Source organism: Xenopus tropicalis, chromosome 6, assembly GCF_000004195.4.
Source record: "Xenopus tropicalis strain Nigerian chromosome 6, UCB_Xtro_10.0, whole genome shotgun sequence".
Classification (NCBI taxonomy): Eukaryota; Metazoa; Chordata; class Amphibia; order Anura; family Pipidae; genus Xenopus; species Xenopus tropicalis.
The window spans coordinates 106,707,908-106,732,537 of record NC_030682.2 but is presented as its reverse complement, the minus strand read 5'-3'; the positions used below and the strand labels follow the sequence as shown (position 1 = coordinate 106,732,537).

The following is a 24,630-nucleotide window of genomic DNA, read 5'->3' as shown; positions in this document are numbered from 1 at the left end:
AATTCTTGCTCTAGAACGTCTGTTACAGATAGCAATCTTGTTATGCACATATACAGCTGGCACTGATTTCTTTTATGGCACCTACACATGGACAGAAGTGAGACAATACTGCCTTAGCTACCCTTTTAATCCAGGTGATCTGAACCAACTACCATGTTCTTAAGGTCCAAATCACATGGTTTACAAACCAATGTACCAAAAGACCCCCAAATACAAAATAGCATGTCATTTACATTTCAATACTGGCATGTTATTCCTCATTAATTAGCTTAATTGATAGATTTTCTGGGGGTGGGTACTGGTGTACATCCAGAAGCCACTGCATTTAATTTCCTTAACCATTGCTTTATCAAAAATGTGTAGTATACCAACAAGTAACTCAGCAGAAATCTAAAGAACATTGTCCTGTTTAAGCCATCTCTTTAAGGGCTAATGGATAAAATATTCAGATTTAGAAAAAATAAATATCCACAACCTTTCTGACACATAGATGTAACTCGGTTCTTGACTTTGTAGTACCCTTATTGCAAGAGGGGGTGTCCATCTTCATATAGTCATCCACATCATATGGCACAACATTTCTTATGCCACTTGAACCTATGCCCTACTTCCCTACAATTAGTATATAGGCATATCAAATCTTTTATAATTACGTTATTTGTGAGACTAATTTTAGAAAACACATAAAGATCCCAAATCTATGGCTCTAACAAAAACTAGTAAATTAAAGAGAAGAGCACTAATCAAATGGGAAAATACAGTGTCACAAAATGATATAGATCATTGATGGGGGTCTACAAATGCTGACCTGAGCTCTTTCATAAATTATTTATGTGTTTTCTGAGATGCTATATAGTTCCATTACTTTAGAGTTCTCCTCTTTAAATTTACCAGTTATTGTTAGGTTGCCTTTTGATACTAAGTTTGAGCTAGGCTCAATTCTGGTTAAGTATCAAAGTATTTCACATTAGCCCTGATACATTATAGATGAGCAGTATCTATCATCTATCTATCTATATATACACCCACACATATACATATATTTACACACACACTACATGCACACACAAAAGCACACGCAAAATATTTCTATAATAGGTACACTGTGAAAGTGGTTGACAGGAGAAACCATATTTTATAAAATATAAACAAGAAACATCAATTCCCAGTTGTCTCATGCCCAAAAGATTCAGGACAAAAATAAATATATCATATAGGAGCAATCACCCATGCTGCCGAACAAAAGCACAGTATTATTAGCAACCTCAGCAGCACTAATAATAATAATAATAATAAACGCAATTATGTATGGGATGTAATATAATTCCCTCTTTTACTAAGCCTGTTTTTAATTTAAAAAGTCTTAAATGAAAGAATATTTTCTATTTATTTATTACTGAAAATTGTAATGCTTGTCACTGTGCAGTCACACACTATTCTGAGCCAGAAAGAATAAGATTTTAGCAATCGGCTGATTAGAATTATAACAATCTCAGTTCGGCACAGCAATGCTGTGACTTACCTTAGTTGTTGAAAATGCAAATAGACATTCTTTGTGGTAGATAATGTTCATCATCTGTCCGGCTGAAGGCAGCAGAAAAGATTTAGGCTTTTCTCAGTGTTCTGCCATTTCAGAGTGGGTGACTCCAGCAGTAAACACAAGGGGCTGGAGGGGTGTGTTTAACCATCACTCACAAAACAGCAAATTTGTAACTTTAGCTTTCTTGGGAAATGCAAATAATTCATGAAACAAGATCACAGAAGAAAAGAACAATGCTTAATGACTGCTCAGTACTGACTGTCAAACACATGCAATTTAGTGTCCCCACCAGTTATTACTCAACCTTAACTTGCTAGCTCCCTCAGCCAAAAAAGGACGGCAGCATTAATCCCCTGTTCCCTTCCTTTCCCTGAGTTTGCTTGTCATTTTCTTTTTTTATATGTATAATAGCACAAAGGATGCCAGCTTTCAGAAGCAAGGTCAATAATCATTCCCTGGCATGTGGAGCTAGCTGCATATTTCGTAGGCTTTGAGAGTGGAAGACGCAGCATGGTTTTGTGTTCCAGTGCCACAGAAACTGACTTGAGACAAACAGAGCAGCCTTGCACAAAGGAGAAAAACAAATAACCAAATGTAACAAAACCAGAAAGTAAATAGCAGAGAGAAGAAAATGGCTGCTGATTTACAAAAGTACCACAGTAAGAGGCAATGAAAGTTCAAATGCTCCAAGCATCCAGATGGGCAGGGAGCCAAAGCATCTTTAAAGCATCATTTTGTGCATTTGGGAAGGCAGAAAACAGGCAGACTTATCATTTAAGGGCAATTCTCATCAGAAAAGAAAGGAGTAAAATAACTATAAAAAATACATATATGCATCATAAAACAGCCCAGCTTATAAAGTAGTGCTAAATCAATAGAAATATACTGTACACACATACATACATACAGTACAAGCATCTTACAGATTTTGTGTGCATTTCATACTAGTTATAGCCTTTTTGCTTAACATTGATAATGCATTTGAATATATCTGGAAGACTTACTGGTGATGGATTAGAATTATCATTGAATGTTATAAAGCATATTATAAATAGTTAGACACAGAGTGCATTTCTTTTCCTACAGTTGAAATGGCTTGTGCCTAATGTGACCAACTGTGCTTTGTGTGTAGTCAGCAAGCAGCCGAAGTCATCGTGCAAGAACCCATACCAGGTGCAGCTTCAGATATGTCAGACCTCATATATTGTAATTCAACGACGCAGAGAGGAAATGTTCCAACTTTACTATTTATGGAAATATTTCCATTTAAAGGGCTTACATTAGCAGTGAGTGCAGCATTATGTTTAGGAAACAGAATTTGCTGCTTATACGAGTGGAATATGTTTACTGGCATGTAATTCTGACTTTTGGATTAGTAAGCAATGCGATCTACTGCACCGTAACATAGTAATATACGGGCTTCTTCTGTTTCCAAGAATAAGTATACCCCCTGTTAGTAAGTGTAGCACCTACTCAAGTTCATACATTATAATAATGGAGGTCTACAAAAGGAAGACCATGTGACAATTGAAGATCACACTGTTATTTTAATATGTCCCACTAAACGGAAAATATTGGCCACCGCTGAGTTAAGGTAAAGAGCAGCAAATTAATAAATAATTTATGCTGGAACTATATGAAATAGAATAAAAACACATTTTATATATAAATGATACCTGTAACAGGTCAAAGGATTAGACTGCAATTGTCTGGGGCACACAAGATCCTTGTACTGGTAAATATTGGCTGCATAACTCGCCTCATAATAGCATTCATTGTTTTCCTTTTCATTAGCGATACGATGTACAGCCTTATTGCTTGAGGCCTTCTCAATTCAATATCATATTCAGTTTTGTAACTACTAGAAGGCAATGTTCTTTAGAATCAAAAAGAGAATGAATCTCTCATGCTATGTTCTACCTAGGGCATAATTTAAGGTGCCAGTGCACCCAGGGAAAAGATCTTATTGGTGGGGCCCCTGCACCTAGCCCAATAAATTTGTAATTGTACAAGCCTCAAGCATGTGCAGCTTAAGATAATATTGCTACAGTATGAAAAGTAGAAGTGTGCACTGCCCTGAAACAACAGCCATGAATAAACCATAATGGGAAAACTAAATAAAAATGAAATTTCTAGTGTTATATAAATAACTTGTGGAGACTGGTTAAATTAACTTTAACTTGTGTTATATAAATACGTTGTGGAGATGGGGATGCTTCAGTCAAATGTTACAGCCAATAAAATATCTGATTGTGTGCCCCCTTGCTCTGCTGGGTCCTGGGTAAATGCCCCTTTTGCCAATTTATTAAAATGACCCCCCCCCCTTGTACCAAGGGAATGAAGAATTAATCTGTTATCCAGCCCCTGTCAAAATAGTCATGAAATTCCAGGGAATAGCCCCCCAAAAAATTGGAATGCTGTTTTTTTATCGTTAAACATAATATAAAGAAAAGTTTGATAGCAACAGTCAGAAATGGGTAATTAGAGACATGTAAGCCAACATTCTTATCCAGTCCATAACTACTGCCAGAAGCATCTTCCACAGACTGCACATTTTCCCTATTAATGGGAAGCATCTATCTCAGGCTTAAGTATTGAAAAAAACAGAAAAGACCAAGAAACCACAAAGGAAAATCTCATGGTCCACTGAATGGGCTCAAAACTGAATTCCTTACCACCCCACAGTATCTATCTACAAGCAAGCTACCTGACAAGTAGAAAAGATAACACTGTTTTCGATAACTCTACTTTACTAAATTAAAATTTGCATAAGTAAGCAGGTTATAGTCCATTCCTACTATTTTCCAAAGTATTTTAAACCCTGATTTTAGAAATGTTGATGTTTAAAACAAGTTTAGAAATTTTATTTTTTAACACTTGCAATATTGCTTCTAACAGATATCATAAAAACTGACAATTTCTACAGTAGCCTTTGAAGAACTAGGGCCGTTTCACAGTTTCATCTTGCACTTTTTATTTTCATTAGTGATAACAAATTAACTTTAATTAACTTTATAATAATTTGTGTGGAAAAATACAGCATGGGCCCCATGCTTTCTCTTTCTGTTTGCACCTTCATAAATATCCCCATAGACTAATTGATTTTTACATAGAGTTAAAAAAAAAGTCTATTAAGGCTAATGTCAGACGCAGCGTCTGGTGTATATTTTCGGCAAGCCGAAATTCGCTTGCTGAAAATATCGCCATACGCCTCCTACCTGTGCCTGCACCTGAATGAGATACGCTTGGGTGCAGGCACATGCAGCCGAAATACACATAAAAACGAGAGACTTTGCATTCATTCACGGTTTTATGCGTATTTCGGCTACATGTGCCTGCACCTGAGCGTATCTCATTCACTCGGGTGCAGGCACAGGTAGGAGGCGTATGATGATATTTTCAGCAAGCAAATTTCGGCTTGCCGAAAATATACGCCAGGCGCCGCGTCTGACATTAGCCTAAGATCAACCCTTCAAAATAAACACCAGTGCACATATATACATGCTATATATACCAATATCTATACTAACTGAGAATTTAAGAAATCATCCAAGCCCCTCTTAAAGGCATTAATACAATCTGCCATCACGACATTACCTGGCAGGGCATTTCATAACCTCGCTGTGAAGAAACACCTATGCTGCTTCAAACACATATTCAGTAGCTCAAGTCTACATATTGTTATTTTGTATGGTAAAAAGTTCCCACTATTTATTTGACTATGATGTCTTCTAATGTAATCATTTCTCCTCGCAGGCGCCTTTTCTCCAGAGAAAACAACCCCAACCTTCATAATCTTTCCTCACAGTTTAATTCTTCTATTGCTTTTAACAGTCTTGTTGCTTGTCTTTACACTTTCTCCAGCTCATTATTATTATTTCTACCAAAGTGCACAACCTTGCATTTATCAACATTGAACCTCATTTGCCAATTTGCTTGGCAAAGCGGCAGCATCCTGCATAGAATTTATATTTTGCACAATTTAGTATCATCAGCAAAATTAGACACAGTACTTACACCTTAAGATCATTAATAAACAAGTTAAAAAGTAATGGGCCAAAGACAGACCCCTGCGGTACTTCACTAACAACACTGTTTTAATTAGAAAATGTTCCATTTAACACTACTCTCTGTAATCTATCCTACAGCCAGTTCTCTATCCAAGTACAAATATTGTGTTCCAGGCCAATATTCCTTAAAGAATTCTAAAGACTAGCTAAATAATTATTTAATTATTTTTTGTGCTTCTGTACCAGCCCTTGACCAAGCCAACCACACCCCCTTAGCAAGGAAGATCTGTGCCCCCAAAGAGGCCCCAGTAGCTCCCCAACTTCTTTTCTGCTGATTCCCTGCACATGTTCTGCGCTGCTGTCACTTACTTAGGGACCCACTCACAATATACTGTATATAGAATATAAAGTTCAGAATATATGGCTGATTTGTAATTAATAGAGATAATTACTACATGGCAGCTCAGAAACCAATGCAATTAGCATCAGAATTTAACCATGTAAGCCCTGTAGCATCAGCTTATATGGCTTATTTTCTGCTTGATAATTTGGATTACCCCTAAGCTTAGCCTCTCAACAGCCACCCAGAGCACATTGAGTATGTGAGTGAGTGAATGGTATTTTTGGTCATTCATTTTTAGGGTTTAGTTCTCCTTTAATTTATTCAGTAACTTTCTACCTTCTATGAGGTACTGTATTAAATGCTTCAGAAAAGTCTAAGTAGATCACATCCACTGCCATTCCAATGTCTAGGCTTTTGCTCACCTACTCATAGTAGTCTGGTACAAGATCTGACAAGATCTATTCTGCATACCGGCATGCCTTAAGTCTTAAAGTAGTGACTTCTTGGCTTAACTTTAATGATTCAGAATTTAAGTCATACAAATAGATCAATGCGAGACTCTAGAGCAGCTATTTTTTAAGGCACAAGTCATGTCTATGACATGACTTGTCACAAATTTTTTTGTGTGCCTGAGACACAAAGAGATGTATAGGCTTAACACATAAAGTACCCGAATTCACATACAATATACAGTTACTGTGCAGTGTATAAATAAGCGATTCGATGCCATGCAGATGCCTCTGTAACATGAATGCAGGGTCCCCATTGCATAACAAATACCAAAAAAGCAAAATACAGTGGCTTTAATATTAAAGCGGAGATACATTTGATTGATGCCTCTCTGCATGCCTGTAGGGCAGTGGCACACAGGGTGGTCCCTAGTGTCATTTTGCCTAGTAATTAGTAGCTCAGTGGGGGACCACAATGGCTGAATTTGTCCTATCCATGCAGCATGCCACATTACGCATCTCATTTTTTATCAGTCCCATTATATTTCGAGGTACATGACTATGTACAATTTGTCACATGTGTACTGTCGCTTCGACTGCATCTGTGAAAACTGCTTGTGGAGTTTAGCCCTTAGGCGATTGTCATTCGAAGATGCCATGGTCAAAGTGTAAGTGCACAATCAATTGGAGGCAATTAGGATACAAGCCCATGGCCAGTCACTTATTAACCACCATGGAGAAAAAAGTCACCCAGTTTGCCATTCACCACAGCATGAAAACCATTCATATACAATAAGACTTGCCATCAATAAATATTTTATTGACAATCATGAGAAAATAAGGTAAAAAGGCTCATAAGTAAACAACAGTGCAAAGTATTAAATGGGCACAAAACTGAACAATCCTAATTTACAAAGGCACTTGTGCACATACATTCTTCTGATTGTGGCAGGGGTGCAATGTGCTGTTCAGTCTGAGCCTGAGGTGTGAACAATGCAGGGGGTGAACAATTCAGGGAATAAAAGGTGTGAACATTACAGGGGATTACATGTTAAAACAATACAGGGGGTTACAGCCTGAAACTGAGCTGTGAACCATGTAGGGTGCCAGTTAATCTCAGTACTGACACCACTTAAAGCTTACACAAAGGTAAACCATCAAAGCAGCCAGACAGGTGGGGGGGGGGGGGGGGGCACACAGAGGAGGGCAGTGGGCCATCAGTTGGACAGCACTGCACTAAATGATACCCACACATCCGCATTTGCTTACTATGACATCTTCTAATACTTCCTGCGCATGCGTGCCCAGAAATCGAGCAAAACGTCAAGAGAATGCACAGTAACCGGGAGAATACCATGGGGTGACAGGGCAGAGGAGCCAAAATAGGGTTGATAACTCCAATGCACTACAAAGCCTGTTACTATCTTCTCTCTCTTTTATTTATTCTCTTTTTTTAACCAAACTTTACACACTGGTTATGGGTCACAAAAATCTTATGATATTCACTTAACTTTTTGCATTTTGGTTTCTCAACTTGGTAGAGAGTGTCTCCAAAATTTTCTTTCCTACTTTTTTATACCACCTAACTTCTTTATAAATTTCTTAAATTCCCATTAACTTCAAGGCATTGCAGCGTGTTACTGACAGCTGGATTGGACAGATGTTGCATATCATTTACAAATGACAACAATGAAAACTGGAATGCATAATAATAAAAATAACACAGCAGTTATTTTGCTGTGTGCTGGGTTCTCATTTTATGATTTCCATGCAGTGGTACTGATGTATTTTACAGGTTTCTGGATAAAGGGTATCAGGGTGGGTCAAGTACATATTTTATAATAACTTGGTCCTCTAAAACATTTCTTAGAAATATTGGGCCCAGTGCTGTCATGTCAGGTTAAAACAGGTTACAACTTTACTGCAAATAAAAGCCTGTATGCTTGATCACCACTTGCCTGTTTATGGGACCCTTACACTGAACATCTTATAAATGCAAAATGTTAAAATCAGCAGAACATGCTAAAAGTACAGCTATATATATCTATCCATTAACAACGCAAAACATACTAACCAATCCAATTACAGATATTATTGCTGATTAACCCTTTCACTGCCAGTCGTTTTGGTCAAAGCGGAACTTGTATTGCCAGACAGTTTTTTAACATTTTGCACTGTTTCACTATAGGGGCCTTTCCTCGGGGGGACTTTTAGTTTACCCAGGAAAACAATATATAGATTTTCTGGACAACCTAAGCTTTCAAAATTTGGTAGAATTTTTCTGTAATTCCAATTCTGTAACAAGATATAGGCTTCTAAATGTCTAAAAATGAAAAAAAAAAATAATTCCACACACATACCAGAGACAAAAATTATTTTTTGCACGAAAATACAACTGATTTGGAAAGTCCCATGTCTCCTGAACGTGCCAATACCAAATATATATAGTTTTATGGAGATTTCTCACTTGTATAGGTCAAAAACTCCCAGCAGTACACTACCAAATTTCCAAAGCACTGCTTCAGAAAGCTGCATACTTTAGATTTCAAATCCAAAAATTTCACTAACAGAAGGTTTATCCCAGAAAACTACAAGTACATTTCTGGAAAGAACAGATTCTGGGGAATACAGAATAGGCACAACTGTCTGTCTAGTCCAAACTATCAAGTCGCAATGCTTTCCTAAAGTTATTGGTTTTTATAAAAATTTGTGAAAGTTTTAAAAAATCACTTCCATATTATTAGTATCTTATCTCCTACAGGTCATAAAGTAACCAAATAAAACACCCTTATTATGAACGCCAGGGGTCCCCTGAACAGTTTGATACACAATATGTATAGGTTTACCTAAGTATGTGGCATGTAGGGGCCCCAATGTGAACATACCCCCATATGTACTGTCATTTCTGTCATTTCAGCTCCTGCAAAATCAATACATTTACATCATTATATTTGGAATAAAGCTACAAAAAAGTACGCTCACCCCAGAAAGTCATATATTTTTGGAAAGTACACATTTTCCCAAATCTAAAATGGGTACCCATGTCTTTCTACTCCAAAGTACCAAGCCACAAAGCTTTCCTAAAGTTGGTAATTTTGATGACAATTCCAAAAATCCCCTCAAAGATTCCGTTTTGCAGCATATTATCTCCCACATAGTGTTAGGTACCAAGATAAAACACCCTAAATATGAACGCCAGGGGTCCACTGAACAGTTTGATGCCCAATATGTATAGGTTTACCTAAGTATGTGGCATGTAGGAGTCCCAAAGTGAACATACCCCCATATGATCTATTATTTCTGTAATTTCAGCTCCAGCAAAATCAACACATTTACATCATTATATGTGGGATAAAGCTAATATAAAGTATGCTCACCCCAGAAAGTCATATATTGTACCCATGTCTTTCTATTCCGAAGTACCAAGCCACAAATCGTTTCTAAAGTTAGCAAATTTGATGACATTTCCAAAAATCCCCTCAAAGCATCCACTTTGCATCATCTTATCTTTCACATAGCATTAGGTATCAAGATAAAACACCCTAAATTTAAATGCCAGGGGTCCACTGAACAGTTTGATACCAAATATGTATAGGTTTACTTAATAAGTGGCATGTAGGGTCCCCAATTTCAACATACCCCCATATGATCTGTCATTTCAGCTCCTGCCAAATCAACACATTTACATCCTTTATGTGGGATAAGGCTACAAAAAACTAAACTCACCCCATTTATCTCTCACAATTTAAGATGAAAGCAAATCACCCCAAATAGGAACACCTAAGGGCTACTGAATAGTTTGATGCCCAATATGCATAGATATACCCAAGTCTGCGGTATGTACTGAACCCAAAATGAAAATAGCGCATAAGGATTTCTCGCCTGCCAGCTCAGCTTTTGCACACAGAGCCCCCTGTCAGTGTATTATGTGCCGTAAGACCACCAAATTATACAGAAAAACCCAGAAAACCATATAGTTTTGCAAAGTACACATTCTGACAAACCCAACATGGGTAAAGAGTCCTTTCTACACCAAAGTACCAAAACTTTCCTAAAATTAATGGTTTTTATGACATTTCAGAAAATCGCCTAAAAATGTTGCAATTTGCCGCATTTATCTCTCACAATTTCTTGCATACAAAGGCAAGTCACCCCAAATAGGAACACCAGAGGCCTACTGAGCAGTTTGATGCCCAATATGCATAGATATACCAAAGTCTGCGGTATGTACTGAACCCAAAATGAAAATAGCGCATAAGGATTTCTCACCTGCAAACTCAGCTTTTGCACACAGAGCCCCCTGACAGCGTATTATGTGCAGTAACCCCCCTAACTATACAGAGACCCCCAGAAAACCATATATTTTTGTAAAGTACACATTCTGATGAATTCAAAATAGGTAAAGTTATTTTTCTACACCAAAGTTACACATGGCAAAGCTATGCTAAAAACAGATCAGGAATACTAATATAGGGATAAAAATGCAATAAATCAGTGAAACAACAAAATAAGTCACACGCCAGTGCAGTTAGTGATCAGAAAAAAAAAGTGTTTGTGTATACATGTGTGACAGTATGTAAGTGTGTATATAAGTGTATTTGTAAATTGTAAGTTCTTTTGGGCAGGGCTCTCTTCACCTCTTGTATCGGTTATTGATTGCTTTATATGTTACTCTGAATGTCCAATGTATGAAACTCACTTATGGTACAGCGCTGCGGAATATGTTGGCGCTTTATAAATAACTGTTAATAATAATAATATGTGTGCAAAATGAAAAAAAAAACTGCTAAATTGTGTGCTGTATGTGTGTGTAAATGTATGTTAAGTGTGTGTAAGTGTGTGTAAAAACACCCTTACCTGTCCTGAAGCAGGGGTCGCTTGGCTCCGGCACTGAAAGGGAAGGAGGAACAAGCAGCAGACAAGATGCGATCGCGTCTGCTGCTTGGAGGTCGGTCCTGCGACGATCGCATCGCTGGACTGACATGACAGACCCCCTGGCTCGTTGCCCAGGGGGCTGTTATCTCTAAAAACTCTTTGCAGAAGCGGCACATGCCGCGCATGTCGTTGGTAGTTAAAGCCTTTTTCTGCAATCATTGTTGGCAGTTAAAGGGTTAAAATATCAATCTCTGTTATTTACAATTCATAGTGGGAAGTCAGATATGTATAGAAACGTAATTCTGCCATTCCCTGCTATTCTCGGCTTCAGCAGGTATAGGTTTTAGCCTAGAAATCTTCTATTTTGCAAGGTGTATTTTATGTACATGTACAAAGGGGTGGTTCACCTTCAATTTAACTTTTAGTATGTTATAGAATTACCAATTCTAGGCAACATTTGCTTAGGTCTTTTAGGTATTTTAATTATTTGCTTCTTCTATAAAGTCTTTGTAGCTTTCAAATGGGGGTCACTGACACTGGCAACCAAAAAACTATTACTTTGCGAGCCTCAGTTTTAGTGTTATTGATTTCATAACTTTTTTTCTATTCAGTCCCCCTCCTATTCACATATCAGTCTCTCATTCAAACCACTCTCTGGTTGCTAAGGTCGTTTGGACCCTAGCAACCAGATAAATTGTCTCAGAATATTGCTCTCTACATCATACTAAAAGTTAACTCAAGGGTGAACATCCCCTTTAAACATCTGCCTGGAATGCAATGTGTGAGCTATTTTCACTAAAATAAACACTCTCTGAACTTACAGGAATAAATATAAATGTTTTTTTCTACACAAACATGCCTGATTCCCAGATTGAAAAAAATCCATAATAGTCTATCTTTGACTTGTACGAACCAGTCACAAACCCCATTACAGGGTCAGTCAACCACTCCCTCACAGTATGAAATGACGGACTCTGGGACTTGAAGTCTGTGTGCTTTTCAGAGAATCTGTGCACCATCCATTATAAAAAAGTCTTCAAGTCCCAGAACCTACAATCAAGGATTAGGAAATGCATATATATCTATATATAGAGAGCTATATTTATATAGATATAGTTATGTTTTTATTATTATTATTATTATTATACCTTACATATAAATGTAAAACTATATCAAATACTTTACAACTATAATATTTTATTAAATGTTACTTCATAGCAATTAAAGGAGAAGGAAAGGTAAAAACTAAGCAAGCTTTATCAGAAAGAAATGTAAATACAGCCATAAGCACTCACAGAAATGATTCCTATACACAAAAGAAGACAAGAAACCCTGTGTTTCTTTTGATAAACATGTTCTTCAGTATCAGACTTCCTCTCATTTAGGGCTCCTTCATTCCCAGGACATAAGTCTGCGCAGCTCTCTCCCTCTCTTTTTTTGTTCCTCCCATAAAAATTCATAAGAATGTGTGATGTGAGCTACCAGACAGGCCCGGATATGTGGTGAGACCACAAAGGCCTGGGCCTAGGGCGGCTAAAATTAAGGGGCGACATGCCACTCAGCCGCACTTAAAATTTGTTCACGTAGGGAGGATTGGGGACAAAACGCACTGAAAACTTCAGAGCTACTGAAGGGGACCTTTACTGGAAGCTACTGAGACCGAGCTAAAATGGCAGCTGCTATCTTAAGCAAATAGAGGGAGCTTCTAGGTATAGTAAAGCTTTCTGCAGAATAAATATGGTGTTCTAGGTGGCACTAATGAGGCAAATCTATTGACAGTAAAATGCCAAAATGCCTTTCCTTCTTCTTTAAGGAACTAGCATTGAATTAGCCACTTTTGCAGTGTTTTTTAACCATGTCTGTAGAGCAGCATAGATTTAAGTGAAACTGGGAACCATAGAATCTACAGAGTCAGCATTATTATATTTTTGTACAAGGGGCTGAGTCTCTGCCCCAGCTCTGGTATATGGAGCTGATTTGAACTCCTAAATCCTCTCTCAAGAGACAAGGGCCTGCACCAGGGCCGACAAAGTGGCTTTGGGTGCAGGGACATAGAAAGGCTGTTCAGAGAGTAGCGCTAATTCTCTGCCTGCCTTTATCTGCTGCCCAAAAATCAGCCCTGTGTGGCCATAGCCTTAAATAAAACCAATGAAACAAATGAACAAATAACCATGTTCAGATGTATTATACAGTCCGTTGGAGTGTTATATGTTATAGGGTGTTATATGATTAAGCCCTACTAGATATACTGTATAGGGCATAACTTTTCATATACTCCAGATAACATGAAGGTAGTAGGGCATATGAATACAAACTGAAACAAGTTATCTTGTATTTCCCTGTTGATGAAAAGCAGATCCACAGCATCACAGTAGTGGGCACAAAAGGATGGGAGAAATATGAATTGTGGGCACAAAAAATGGCACCTCTCAACTTGACCCCCATTCATAAATAAGCCCTAGAGTCAATGAACTGCAGCAAGTAAAATAAAAAGAACCACTGCATGAAAGAGACTGGTCAAACTGTTGTAAAAGCTAAAAAATTTTTGAAGATACCCAGTACTTGCTTAATTATAATGTAAGTGCCAACTTTAGTTGGCACTTAAAAATCTATAAACAAAAAAAAAATAGATACCCAGTACTTGACTTCTACTCAGGATGAATAAGAATCACCAGAAAGCAGATAAAAGCATTTCTAAATGCAGTTTTGCACAGTGCAGTTTCCCTACATACAAACTGACAGCAAAGGGATGCTTCTGCCTCTAATAACTGAAGCGAATATTAACAGTAAATGCAAACCACAGAAGAACACTTTGGTTCCTGAGATCTGCTCATCCAAATTATTGGATCCCTGGAGATGATGCATAACAAATACATTAATCAGAGCTCTTGTGGGTTTCCCTCAACTATCATGTTAAATCAAAGTACAAGAGATTACAGATATATCACATAGATCTTGGGCTGTTATATGCCTGGCCTGATATTACTATTGCTATTTATACTTTGAGGATATAATCCAATTATTTAGAAACAGTTAAGGCTTCAGTTGTTATAAAAATCACCCATTCATTTCAAATGGCAAAAGCCACTGGAGCAAATGTACACATCTGTTGAGGTTTTGAGTAGTATCAACATGACTGCCAATAAATAAATAAATAAATCCATGTTGCTTTATTAAAATGGATCTGACACCCTAAGAAATAATTCCAATTTAAATTTTTCATTGTGTTTTTCAATCAAAATAAACTTTATTTCCATTATATATATTATATCAATCTTATTTACTTTAGTAGTGAAATTCACAATCACAGCAAGCAGGCAGGGGCAATTTTATGAACACAATTCTTAAGGCATCCCAAAATCTTGTTTATGTGCCAGAATGGGGCACCTGATACTCACGTCCAGGAGAGGAGAGGAATGAGGGGAGTGAGTGTGGTGACATATAGGAATATAGGCTTAACAGAAAATGAAAGTAATTTCCTGCCCCACCTCTATGCCTACAGCATAGAGGTGGGACAAGCAATATCTGATTGACACCTTTATGAGGTGTGTGGATGTTTTAATTAAAATAATTTGGGTTTTATGTTGAGTTTGAAATTATTATTATACAGCTGAGTGTCAGGTCCCCTTTAAATATTTAGATATTAAAGGATGGTGCTCCAAACTATGGAAAAAAAACAGAATCCAATAATAGATCTAAACCCCTTTACCCACCCATGTACCATAAGATGTACTGGATATGCTTCTCACCAAATATCCCTCTGCAACACAACACAACAAACAAACAAATAAATTAGACAACTCGCAAAATATTTCAGGGCTACAGCCCTATTTATGTCTATTTCCCTGTGATTTGCCTGATAGTTGTCCGTAAATACTGCTTTTTGCACTTTTTACACAAACTAAAGGTGCCCATACAAGTGAAGATCCGCTCGCTTGGCGACCTCGGATCTTCTCCCGATATCCCCACCTACGGGTAAGCGATATCAGGGAAAATGTAGGCTAAATCGATCGTTTGGCCCTGGGGCCAAACGATCGAATTATAATGATGGCAATGGGGCAATCAGTTCGGGGACTGCATCAACGAGCCGATGTGGTCCTGGATCCGATGCGGCCCCTCGTTCCTGCCCCTACACTGCCCGATAAGCTGCCAAATCGGTCCAGGGGACCGATATCGGCAGCTACAATCGGCCCGTGTATGGGGACCTTTACACAAGTAGCACTGTGTAATCTGAACTAGAAAGATATACAGTAATTACCTATTGTGCAAAAGGTGTATGTAAATGGATACAAGCATAGTTTTTTTGGAAGTGAGCAAAATATTAAAGTCTTTATGAAACCTTTACCCAAACTTCAAACTAAACTGAATATTTAAATTTGAGAAATATCTTTTAAAACCAGACTGCCCGGTATAAAACAGGTTGCAACCCTAAATGCAACTGTTATTGTGCAAACACAGTTGTTGCATGTATAGGTACTTTTCACACTGCAAATGTATTCATAAATAAGCCCTCCTATAATAATAATAATAATAATAATTTTTATGTTTTCTTTTCACCCAAAGATGTTGGGAGGACTTAAAGCAATGCAGTAATTTGCTACTATATGGCATGCAAATAAAATATTTTAGCTGGCCCCATCAGATCAAATATTTGTCCAATGGACACCAATTTGCTGAATGACACTTGCTGTATACCTGAATGTAGCTTCATTCGGATATGCTTCAGGTCTCACTGACGACACAGGCCCGCTTGAGCATGCGCAGTTGGGGCTAGCCGGAAATCAGCTTTAACTATGCATGCTCAAGCAGGGTCCGTGTCGGTGGTGAGACGCGAAGCATATCCGAATGAATGGAAGATGGTGCCCAGGTACGCTGATGCGCTGCTCTGCTTTTAAGGTTGGGTTTTATAGTAATGAAAATTTGCAGGCAGATTTAATAAAACGCAATAATTTCTCGTTTTTTTAAATGTCAACTTCAACTAAACTCGTTTTCCCAAGTGTCTAATAATTACTAAAAAAAAAAAGCAAGGAAAAAATGCTGTGGGAAAAGTCGTAAAACCTCGACTTTTTTGAATTGTCCTCGCAAAAATCCAGACTTTATCAAACTGTCACTGTGACATTTTCGGACAAAACCCAGCGAAATCTCTAAGGCTGATGCCACACGTGGCGTTTTTACGCTGCGTTTTTTCTCAGCCTAAAAACGCTGCGCAAGCCACACATGGCGTTTTTCAGCCTAGAACTGGTGACGTAAGCAAATCCCGTTGCCATGGTGCTAATAGTGCGAAATAGCAAAAAACGCCGCGTATTTCCGCTAGGTCTGGCAGCTGCCTTTGCGTATCCATAGGAATAGCTTGCTTTGCAAGTACTGGCGTATTTCAGCCAACGCTTGAAAAATCCGTGCTTAGGCGTTTTCTAGCGTATTTCCGATTTGTGTGGTTTGCTGCGCGTCTTTTCAAGCTATTTCTATGGATGATGATATCAGGCGTTTTTCAGCCGCCGAGAGAATTAGAAAATACGCAGCGTAAAAACGCCACGTGTGGCATCAGCCTAAAGTTTTGAGACAAAAGAAGGAACCTTAATCGCTTCAATTACCTTTGCAGTTGACTTCTAAATTAACCTTTTCTTAACCAAGTTTAATCTGGCAAATTGTCAAATTCAGATTTTTAGCAGTTTAAATACATAGTAAATCTTGGAAAAGTTGCAGCGTTTTTTCTCTGCAACTTTTTCGAAAAAATTTCGAAAAGTTTAAAATTAAATATCGATGGTTAGTAAATGAGTCCACTAGTGTAGTGTTGCTGTACACAGGTAAAAGTTGTATTTTTGCTTTATAAATGTTACTATAATTTATATACAGTAAATACACAGCTGTGTAGCCATGGGGGCAGCCATTCAAGCTGGAAAAAAGGAGAAAAGGCACAGGTTACATTGCAGGTAATAGATACAATACCATTGTATTCTATAGAGCCCATCTGTTAACTGCTATGTAACCTTTGCCTTATCTGCTTTTTTTCAAGCTTGAATGGCTGCCCCCATGGCTACACAGCTGGGTATTTATATAAACTATAGTAGTGTTTATTAGGCAAACACACCCATGTTACCAGTGCAGGGCCACAGTACATTATATTTTGATTGTTTTAAAACACTCATATTTTGTTTGCTGCTGATTCTTAAAACAACTAATATCCCTGGGATAACAAATGTCTACTTTAGATAGAAACAGGCTTATTGTGCTGGGATTTGCATTGGTCAATCCCGTTCTGCATTTGCCCAGCCTGGGGCACAAATTAGTGAGCTGGGTAACTCTTGTTCTTCAGTAGATCCTACAGTTTAGGTTAACCACAGCTGAATATACTATAGCCAGTCAGCCTAACGTCTTGGCTTGTAGCAGCAATTCCAGTAAATTGCAGAGACATCAACACAGGAACACTGATTCTTTCTGGGAACAAAAAGAATCAGCAGAAAAAGCATTTCCTATGCTTCTAGCTTCTCTAGGTTTGCTTTGATTTATAATAGGCCAGAAAAATCCATGGCAAGAAAAATTGGTTTATGACTCATTTGTTTATATTGCATTTACCCTACAATCAAATGGTTAATTTTCTCCACTAGGATTCAATATGAACCCACAGCTCAAGTAGTACATCGGGTAAGGTTACCAAGTTTTTAAAGTGACATCTGGGAACAGGTATGGAGGTGAGGTGCATGTATTATTTTATGCTATGCATAGCAATTACTATTGCTATAAGAAAGTGCTATGTGTAGCATGAAATCCATAGGGCTGAGCTTATGTTGAAATACACAGAATAAATATACTTTGTTATCACAAGCCTGGAGTAGGGTGGATTTTGTGGGGTGCCTACCTATATCCAATTTGTGGGTCCATTTTATGTTTCAGTTTACATAGGCAGTTAAGCATAAAATCCTCTGTAACACTGACCCTATCCTATTTTGGTACACCATGGATTAAACTATGAATTGTGTCTTTTTAGCATTCCAGCAGGGGCCTCTAAAATGTCTTTGCTGCCATATAAACATCTGTTTAGGAATAAAAGGATTTATTTAAGTTATGCAAATGATTACACTATTTAGTCCCTGAGTTTGTTGGCAGCTCAGTCGACATTTGTCCCCAGTGATTTAGTCTTTTAGCTGACTGCTGAAATACTACCATTACATGTGTTTGGCAAAAGAGCAGATAGACTAGGTCACTTGGGTATAACGCACAGAACACCTGGGTCTTAACACATTTTAAAAGCTATACTCTAAGAGCTAAATTCCCTAAATTGTCTCAATAGTCCTGAGATAAAAAAAACCATTGGTAATTAGTAGGTGTGGATTATAATAAATTCAATTTGGGCAGCAGCCCTAAGAGAATTCAGTTTCTCCATTTTGTTATAAAACCTGGGCAAAAGACAACCAATCAAATAAAAACAAGCCAAGAAACAGGAGCTCCTACCTGCAGGTACTGACATGGTCGCTCTTGTGGTTGAGTCATTGATTCAGATTTAACTAGAGCTTGGTCCATATTTATAGCAGGTTTCTGATAGACCTCCCGTGCCCTGCTTACTGTTAGTGAAGATGCCCAAGAACTTTTCTTTAACATCTGACTATCCAAACTCACAGGTAGATTCGTACAAGTGTTGCATTTCACATCATTATTGCTTCGTGATGACTTTAATGCATGATCGTTAATTGTATTGTATGCTTCCATAAAATACTGGGAAGTGGAACGATCAGGGCATCTCCCCATAGTCATGACAGTAGATGGACCGTGGTAGATGCAAACATCATTGTCTAAGTTATCCTGTGACCCCCACCATCCTTGTATATTAGCCCTAGGTTTTACTTCTGCTCTCCTTTCTTTGCTCTTACTACGTTTTCCATATCTCACAGTCTGCATTTCATCTGAATTAGCTTTGTTTCCATTGGCATTTCCTTTCATTGGACCCTCAAGGGAATGGGATTTAGTGAAGAGTCTTTGAACTGAATGGACTAAATGGCGGATCCTCCCAGGACTATCACTGCGGTGTTCAACTGCACTTCTTTTGTATTGCAACGTATGATACCCATCACGATTAATGGGAATTTGTCTTTCAAACTGATCCAAGAGAGATGAAGGAAGGCGGTTGCCTTTTCCAACTGATCCATGGGGAACTAGAGCACAATCATCTTTAATGTCATGGTGGGAACTATAATGTCTTCTGGGAAATGTACTGCTGGCAATCTGGTCCCCATAGGATATCATATGATCTACTGGATAGGAGTTCCTTTGAGCATAGTATGGGTGATCTGCAGGGTGAGGATCCACGGGATTCAGCAAATATGGCTTTCTATCTGTGTGATGAGGCAGAGTTTCACATACTGAATCACATACAACCCCATGATGATGGCTGCGGCTGCTCGATAATCCCTTCATTGTTGTTTTTAAGAATACTGCTAAGTCATTGACTATTGATGTTGGTTGATGAGCAGAACTTTACTTTATTCCTGAAAAATAAGAAACAAATGAGCAATTCTGACTATTTAACAGATTTTATAATACATATATATTACAATATTGCTATTTTATATTAGCAAAAAAGGGGAACTTGTGCTCCCCACTAAATATTAAAGCATTAAGCAGGTCCAATGAAGCTGTGACCACAAAGTTCATATAGACAGAAACAACAGGTCCTCAATACTTACCTATTATCTATATACTGTATATACATATACTACATTCTGAAGAAATTACCTTCTCTTTAAACAAAAAAGGGATTGTTAGTCCATTAACTGTAAAATATTCAAGCTGTCAACTCTGTCAAAGTCATCCCTGGTCTGGCCAGTCCTACACTCACTTTCACCTGATTCATTAAGAATTCTATGGCTTCATTATACATTTTACACAGAGTTTTACATGCAAGTTGCTTGCTTTCAAGGAAAAAACTTCTAAATAGTTGCTCTTTTATTGGCCACCATTGGGATCACCTGACTGTAGCTGGGAAGGATGGGCGCTACAATAATATCTGTCTATATGAATTTTGTGATCACATCCTCAGTGCACTTAATGGTTTAAAATTTAGTGCAGAGCATGACCTTATATATATATATAATATATATACACACAATTATTTTTAATATCATTCCTTTAGCTGTGCATGCCAAGTGTCATTCAGATATTTGCAGTTCTATATAAATATGCATACAATTGTTATCTATATATAGCAATATATACAGTAGCAGATATCAAAGAACAAAAAGCAGATATTTCTGCATAATTGCTGTAGATACAGACGTGCAACTGCAGTTTAGTTTACATTCTTTTTTATAAAATAAGATAATTATTATGGATTTTGAATTTGAAACTTAACTTGCAAATTAATTGAACTATTACTGTACTTGACTATGCCCCCTCTCCCCCCCAAAAATAGAAAAAAAAACAAAGGGAAAAAACCTTTCACACTTGTAATGATCCAGCTGTAGGCTAAAATGATGCAGATAAGCAAAGCTCCATGTTGCAGATAAGCTGATTCAAAACAAAACTCATTCTTTAGTACACTGTTTAATAGCTCAGACTCATTGGGTCATATTTATCAAAGAGGGAAAATAAAGCAACCTCTGTTTTAATCTTTTGATAAATATGCCCCATTATATACACTGAAAGCCTACATTACATACAGTGACAAAATATTGTATTTTGTACACTGGTTTATAATATCACTTCTTCAACGTATGGTTTATGAGTTCTGGACCATGAAAATCACATAGCACTTTAAACCCCTGCATGTTGTAACTCATGAGTGCTCATTTCAGAAATATTATTTACATGTATATGTTATACACATTAGGCAACATACCAAGTTCAGTCCCTCTGATCTCTTGGTGCATAAAAACTGGAAGATTTGTAATGCAACCATATCCCAGATAATTATCCACTATAAAAAATCTGTACATATCAACTATATATTGTATTGACTGACACAAAAACAAACATTAGTTGCTGCATTTTTTAAAGATAGGCGATACAAACTTGTATTATCATGTTAAATACTAGAACCTATACACTACCTGACAAACATCATTTTGCTATGCAAATCCCATGAACATCAATCCAACTTCAAGTAGATTTTGGAGTTGGGGCTTATTAAATAAATTGGCATGTATGTACCTTGGAGCCTTTTGTTGTATAAGAGGAGGGCTGGGAAAATTGTAATTTAGTGCAAACTTTATTGCAACTTCCCAAACCTGTTTACCTCTTAAGTTGGACATACACACACCGATGATATTGTACGAAACCTTGCTTTGTATGATACTCGGTGCGTGTATGGCGGCTTGACGAGGTGACCTATATCGCAAAAGGCTGCGGATATCGGTCGACTCGCCGATTGCCCAGGTTAAAAGATTTTGATTGGGCGCAATTGAAGGCAGAAGGTAGAATTCCTATTGTTTCTACCTCCATATCTGACGATTCAGCCCTGAACGTCTGTGGAGGGTGGGAATGAACTTTTGTGCAACTGATGGTCACACGAAAGATCGAAAATCACTACGTGTATGGCCACCTTTAGATAGACAAGAATTGTGAGGTGGCTCCAGCTACGTATTATTTCAAATATAACAGCTAACTGTGACTAATTATATCCATTAATCAACTATTGTATATGCTCTGTACACTTTCCTTTACCCTCCATGGGCCTTATCTCTTCTGAGGAATTGTCTATAGACCAACACCTCTAGTGGTCATAAACCAACCATGCAAAGAAAGAATGTTCTGTGTCTCCATTCTTACAGAAAATAGAATATATCCACATATAGAATATCATTTCCTATGGACAACACCGATACAAAATTGAATATTTCTTCATAAACAACATTCTTCTGTTCTGAATAAGTCGATTGGGGAAGCCACAACAAATGTTTTTGACAGAAAATATAGTTTCTCAATTTGATCCCTCATAAACCTGCAACTTAATTAGTTAGAACAGTGCTGTCCAACTTCTGTTGTACCGAGGGCCGGAATTTTTCCGACCTACGTGGTGGAGGGCCGATAATGGAAGCCAGTTTTGACCACTCCCCTTTTTGAAACCGCACCCACTTGAAACCACACCCATGTTATCACATGACCATACCCATATTAATGGTTGTAGTACAGCAAAAACCCTACCCTGCCTGTGTGTGCCATACTCTGCCTGCCCTACCCTGCCTGCGCACCATACTTTCACTGTGTGTGCCATTCCTGGCTGGTTTGTGCCATACTTGGCCTGTGTGTGCCATACTCTGCCTGCCCTACCCTGCCTGTGTGTGCCATACTCTGCCTTCCCTACCCTGCCTGTGTGTGCCATACTCTGCCTTCCCTACCCTACCTGTGTGTGCCATACTCTGCCTACCCTACCCTGCCTGTGTGTGCCATACTCTGCCTTCCCTATCCTGCCTGCGTGTGCCATACTTTCACTGTGTGTGCCATTCTTGGCGGGTTTGTGCCAAACTTGGCCTGTGTGTGCCATACTCTGCCTGCCCTACTCTGCCTGTGTGTGCCATACTCTGCCTTCCCTACCCTGCCTGCGTGTGCCATACTTTCACTGTGTGTGCCATTCTTGGCTGGTTTGTACCAAACTTGGGCTGTGTGTGCCATACTCTGCCTGCCCTACTCTTCCTGTGTGTGCCATACTCTGCTTGCCCTATGCATGTGTATGTATGTATGTGTATGTATGGCACACACAGGCAGCATACAGTGACACAATGCTGGCACTGCTCCTACAGTCTGCACAATAACTACATATTAAAAAACTTTTTAATTGCAGTACCACCTCAGTATATGTTCTTTTTGTAGTGTGCAGGGATTATTTGTGGGTTTCTACTGCTCCTGAGGTGTGAACAGGGGAACAATGGGGGTGATTACAGCCTGAGCCTGAGATGTGAACACTGCAGGGGGTGAACAATGCAGAGATTAAAAGGTGTGAAAAACACAGGGGATTACATATTTAAACAATACAGGGGGATTACAGCCTGAATCTGAGGTGAGAACCATGCAGGGGGGGGGGGGGGGGGCAGTTAATCACAGTACTGATACCATTCAAAGCTACACAAGAGTAAGCCATCAAAGCAGCCAGACAGGTGGGGGGCCACACAGAGGGGGGTCGCGGGCCGCCAGTTGGACAGCACTGAGTTAGAAAAATCAAGTTAATAAGAAAAATCATCTTATGATTAAAGTAAACCTTTTTGTGAAATGGTGTAATTTGGCAAAAGCATGGGCATTTTTTGTTTTTTTGCCAAATGCATTGGAGTCAACAGGAATGAATGGGAGTCAATGGGCTTTTTTGCCAAATGCATTGGAGTCAATGACATTTTTTTGCCCAAATGCATTTGAGCCAATAAATTACCATTTTCTCTTGTATTTTTTCATGTGCCAAATGCATTAGAGCCAATAGGCATTTTTATAGGGTTTTCCATTTCTTTCCAGTTCAAAAAAACATGATTTTGTTTACCTTCTTAGTGAGTCTGTATGAGGTTAAAAATGTGCTCATCTCTAGATGCTATATCTTGAAAAAAAAAATGTATTCACTTTTTGAGATTATATAATCCCTTTAACAAAATATAAACAAAAGTGTCCATTCAGCTGTATATCTCAGAGCTGAGCAGAAGGAAGAATTAATAAGCAATCAGGTTATGGTACAGGGAAGAAGCTCCATATAATTTGCCATCTCAGATAAAAGAAACAAACACCTTGAAATGGCAACAGCAGACAGAACAGACATAGTGTGAGATCTCTTTCCCCTGGCGCAGCATGAATAAAACAGACTGAAAAATGACATGCTTACATGCCTTTGATCAGAACTATTTTCAGAGGCGTATTCAGGCTGCAAGGGGTACCGAGGACCATTTCAGAGCTCCAGAGACACGTGCATTCAGTGCTACTGAGTAGAGATTGATGCTGACTGCTTCCCTGCGGCTGAAGTAATCACAATGTGGCTTTTTTGAAGAGGTTCTGCTGGGCCCACTGACATGATTACTCTTCTTACAAAGCAATTGCCAGTACTGAAGCGGTGGCCACACACACTCCAGTCATCATTTTGTTACCGCAGGGTATCTCCCCATCGCCTGTACCATAGTATCACTACTTTATTTTCATACAGTAATACGGATAACATACCAAACATATAATAAATTGGAACAGCTTAACACTGTATTCTGTGTAACAATATACAGTGGAAACACAAGTATTTATTTGAGAAATAACATGGCCACAGTGACTGCTGTAAAAATACTTATCTGACTGACACTGTGCCTTGTACCATGTCTAATACATGCAGGTATGGGATCTTTAATCTGGAAGCTAAAGGATGGGAAGGCCATAGAGTCATAGATTCCTTTTTAAGCAAATAATTTATTATTTGTAAAATGTCATTTCCTCTATAATAAAAAAAGACCTACTTTTTATTGTTTT

At 38.2% G+C, this 24,630-nt stretch overlaps 1 protein-coding gene across 3 annotated transcripts in view; it reads right to left on the bottom strand.

Annotated features, from left to right (window-relative positions):
* The window catches only part of dlgap1 (discs, large homolog-associated protein 1), a 340,814-nt gene that overhangs the window by 138,822 nt on the left and 177,362 nt on the right, over positions 1-24,630 (bottom strand). For 2 of the 3 annotated variants that reach the window (XM_031903257.1, XM_031903258.1), the window contains exon 5: positions 18,667-19,697. In XM_031903257.1, coding sequence (XP_031759117.1) covers positions 18,667-19,626 — 960 coding nt within the window. In that variant the 5' untranslated portion in view covers positions 19,627-19,697. 3 annotated transcript variants of the gene reach the window in all.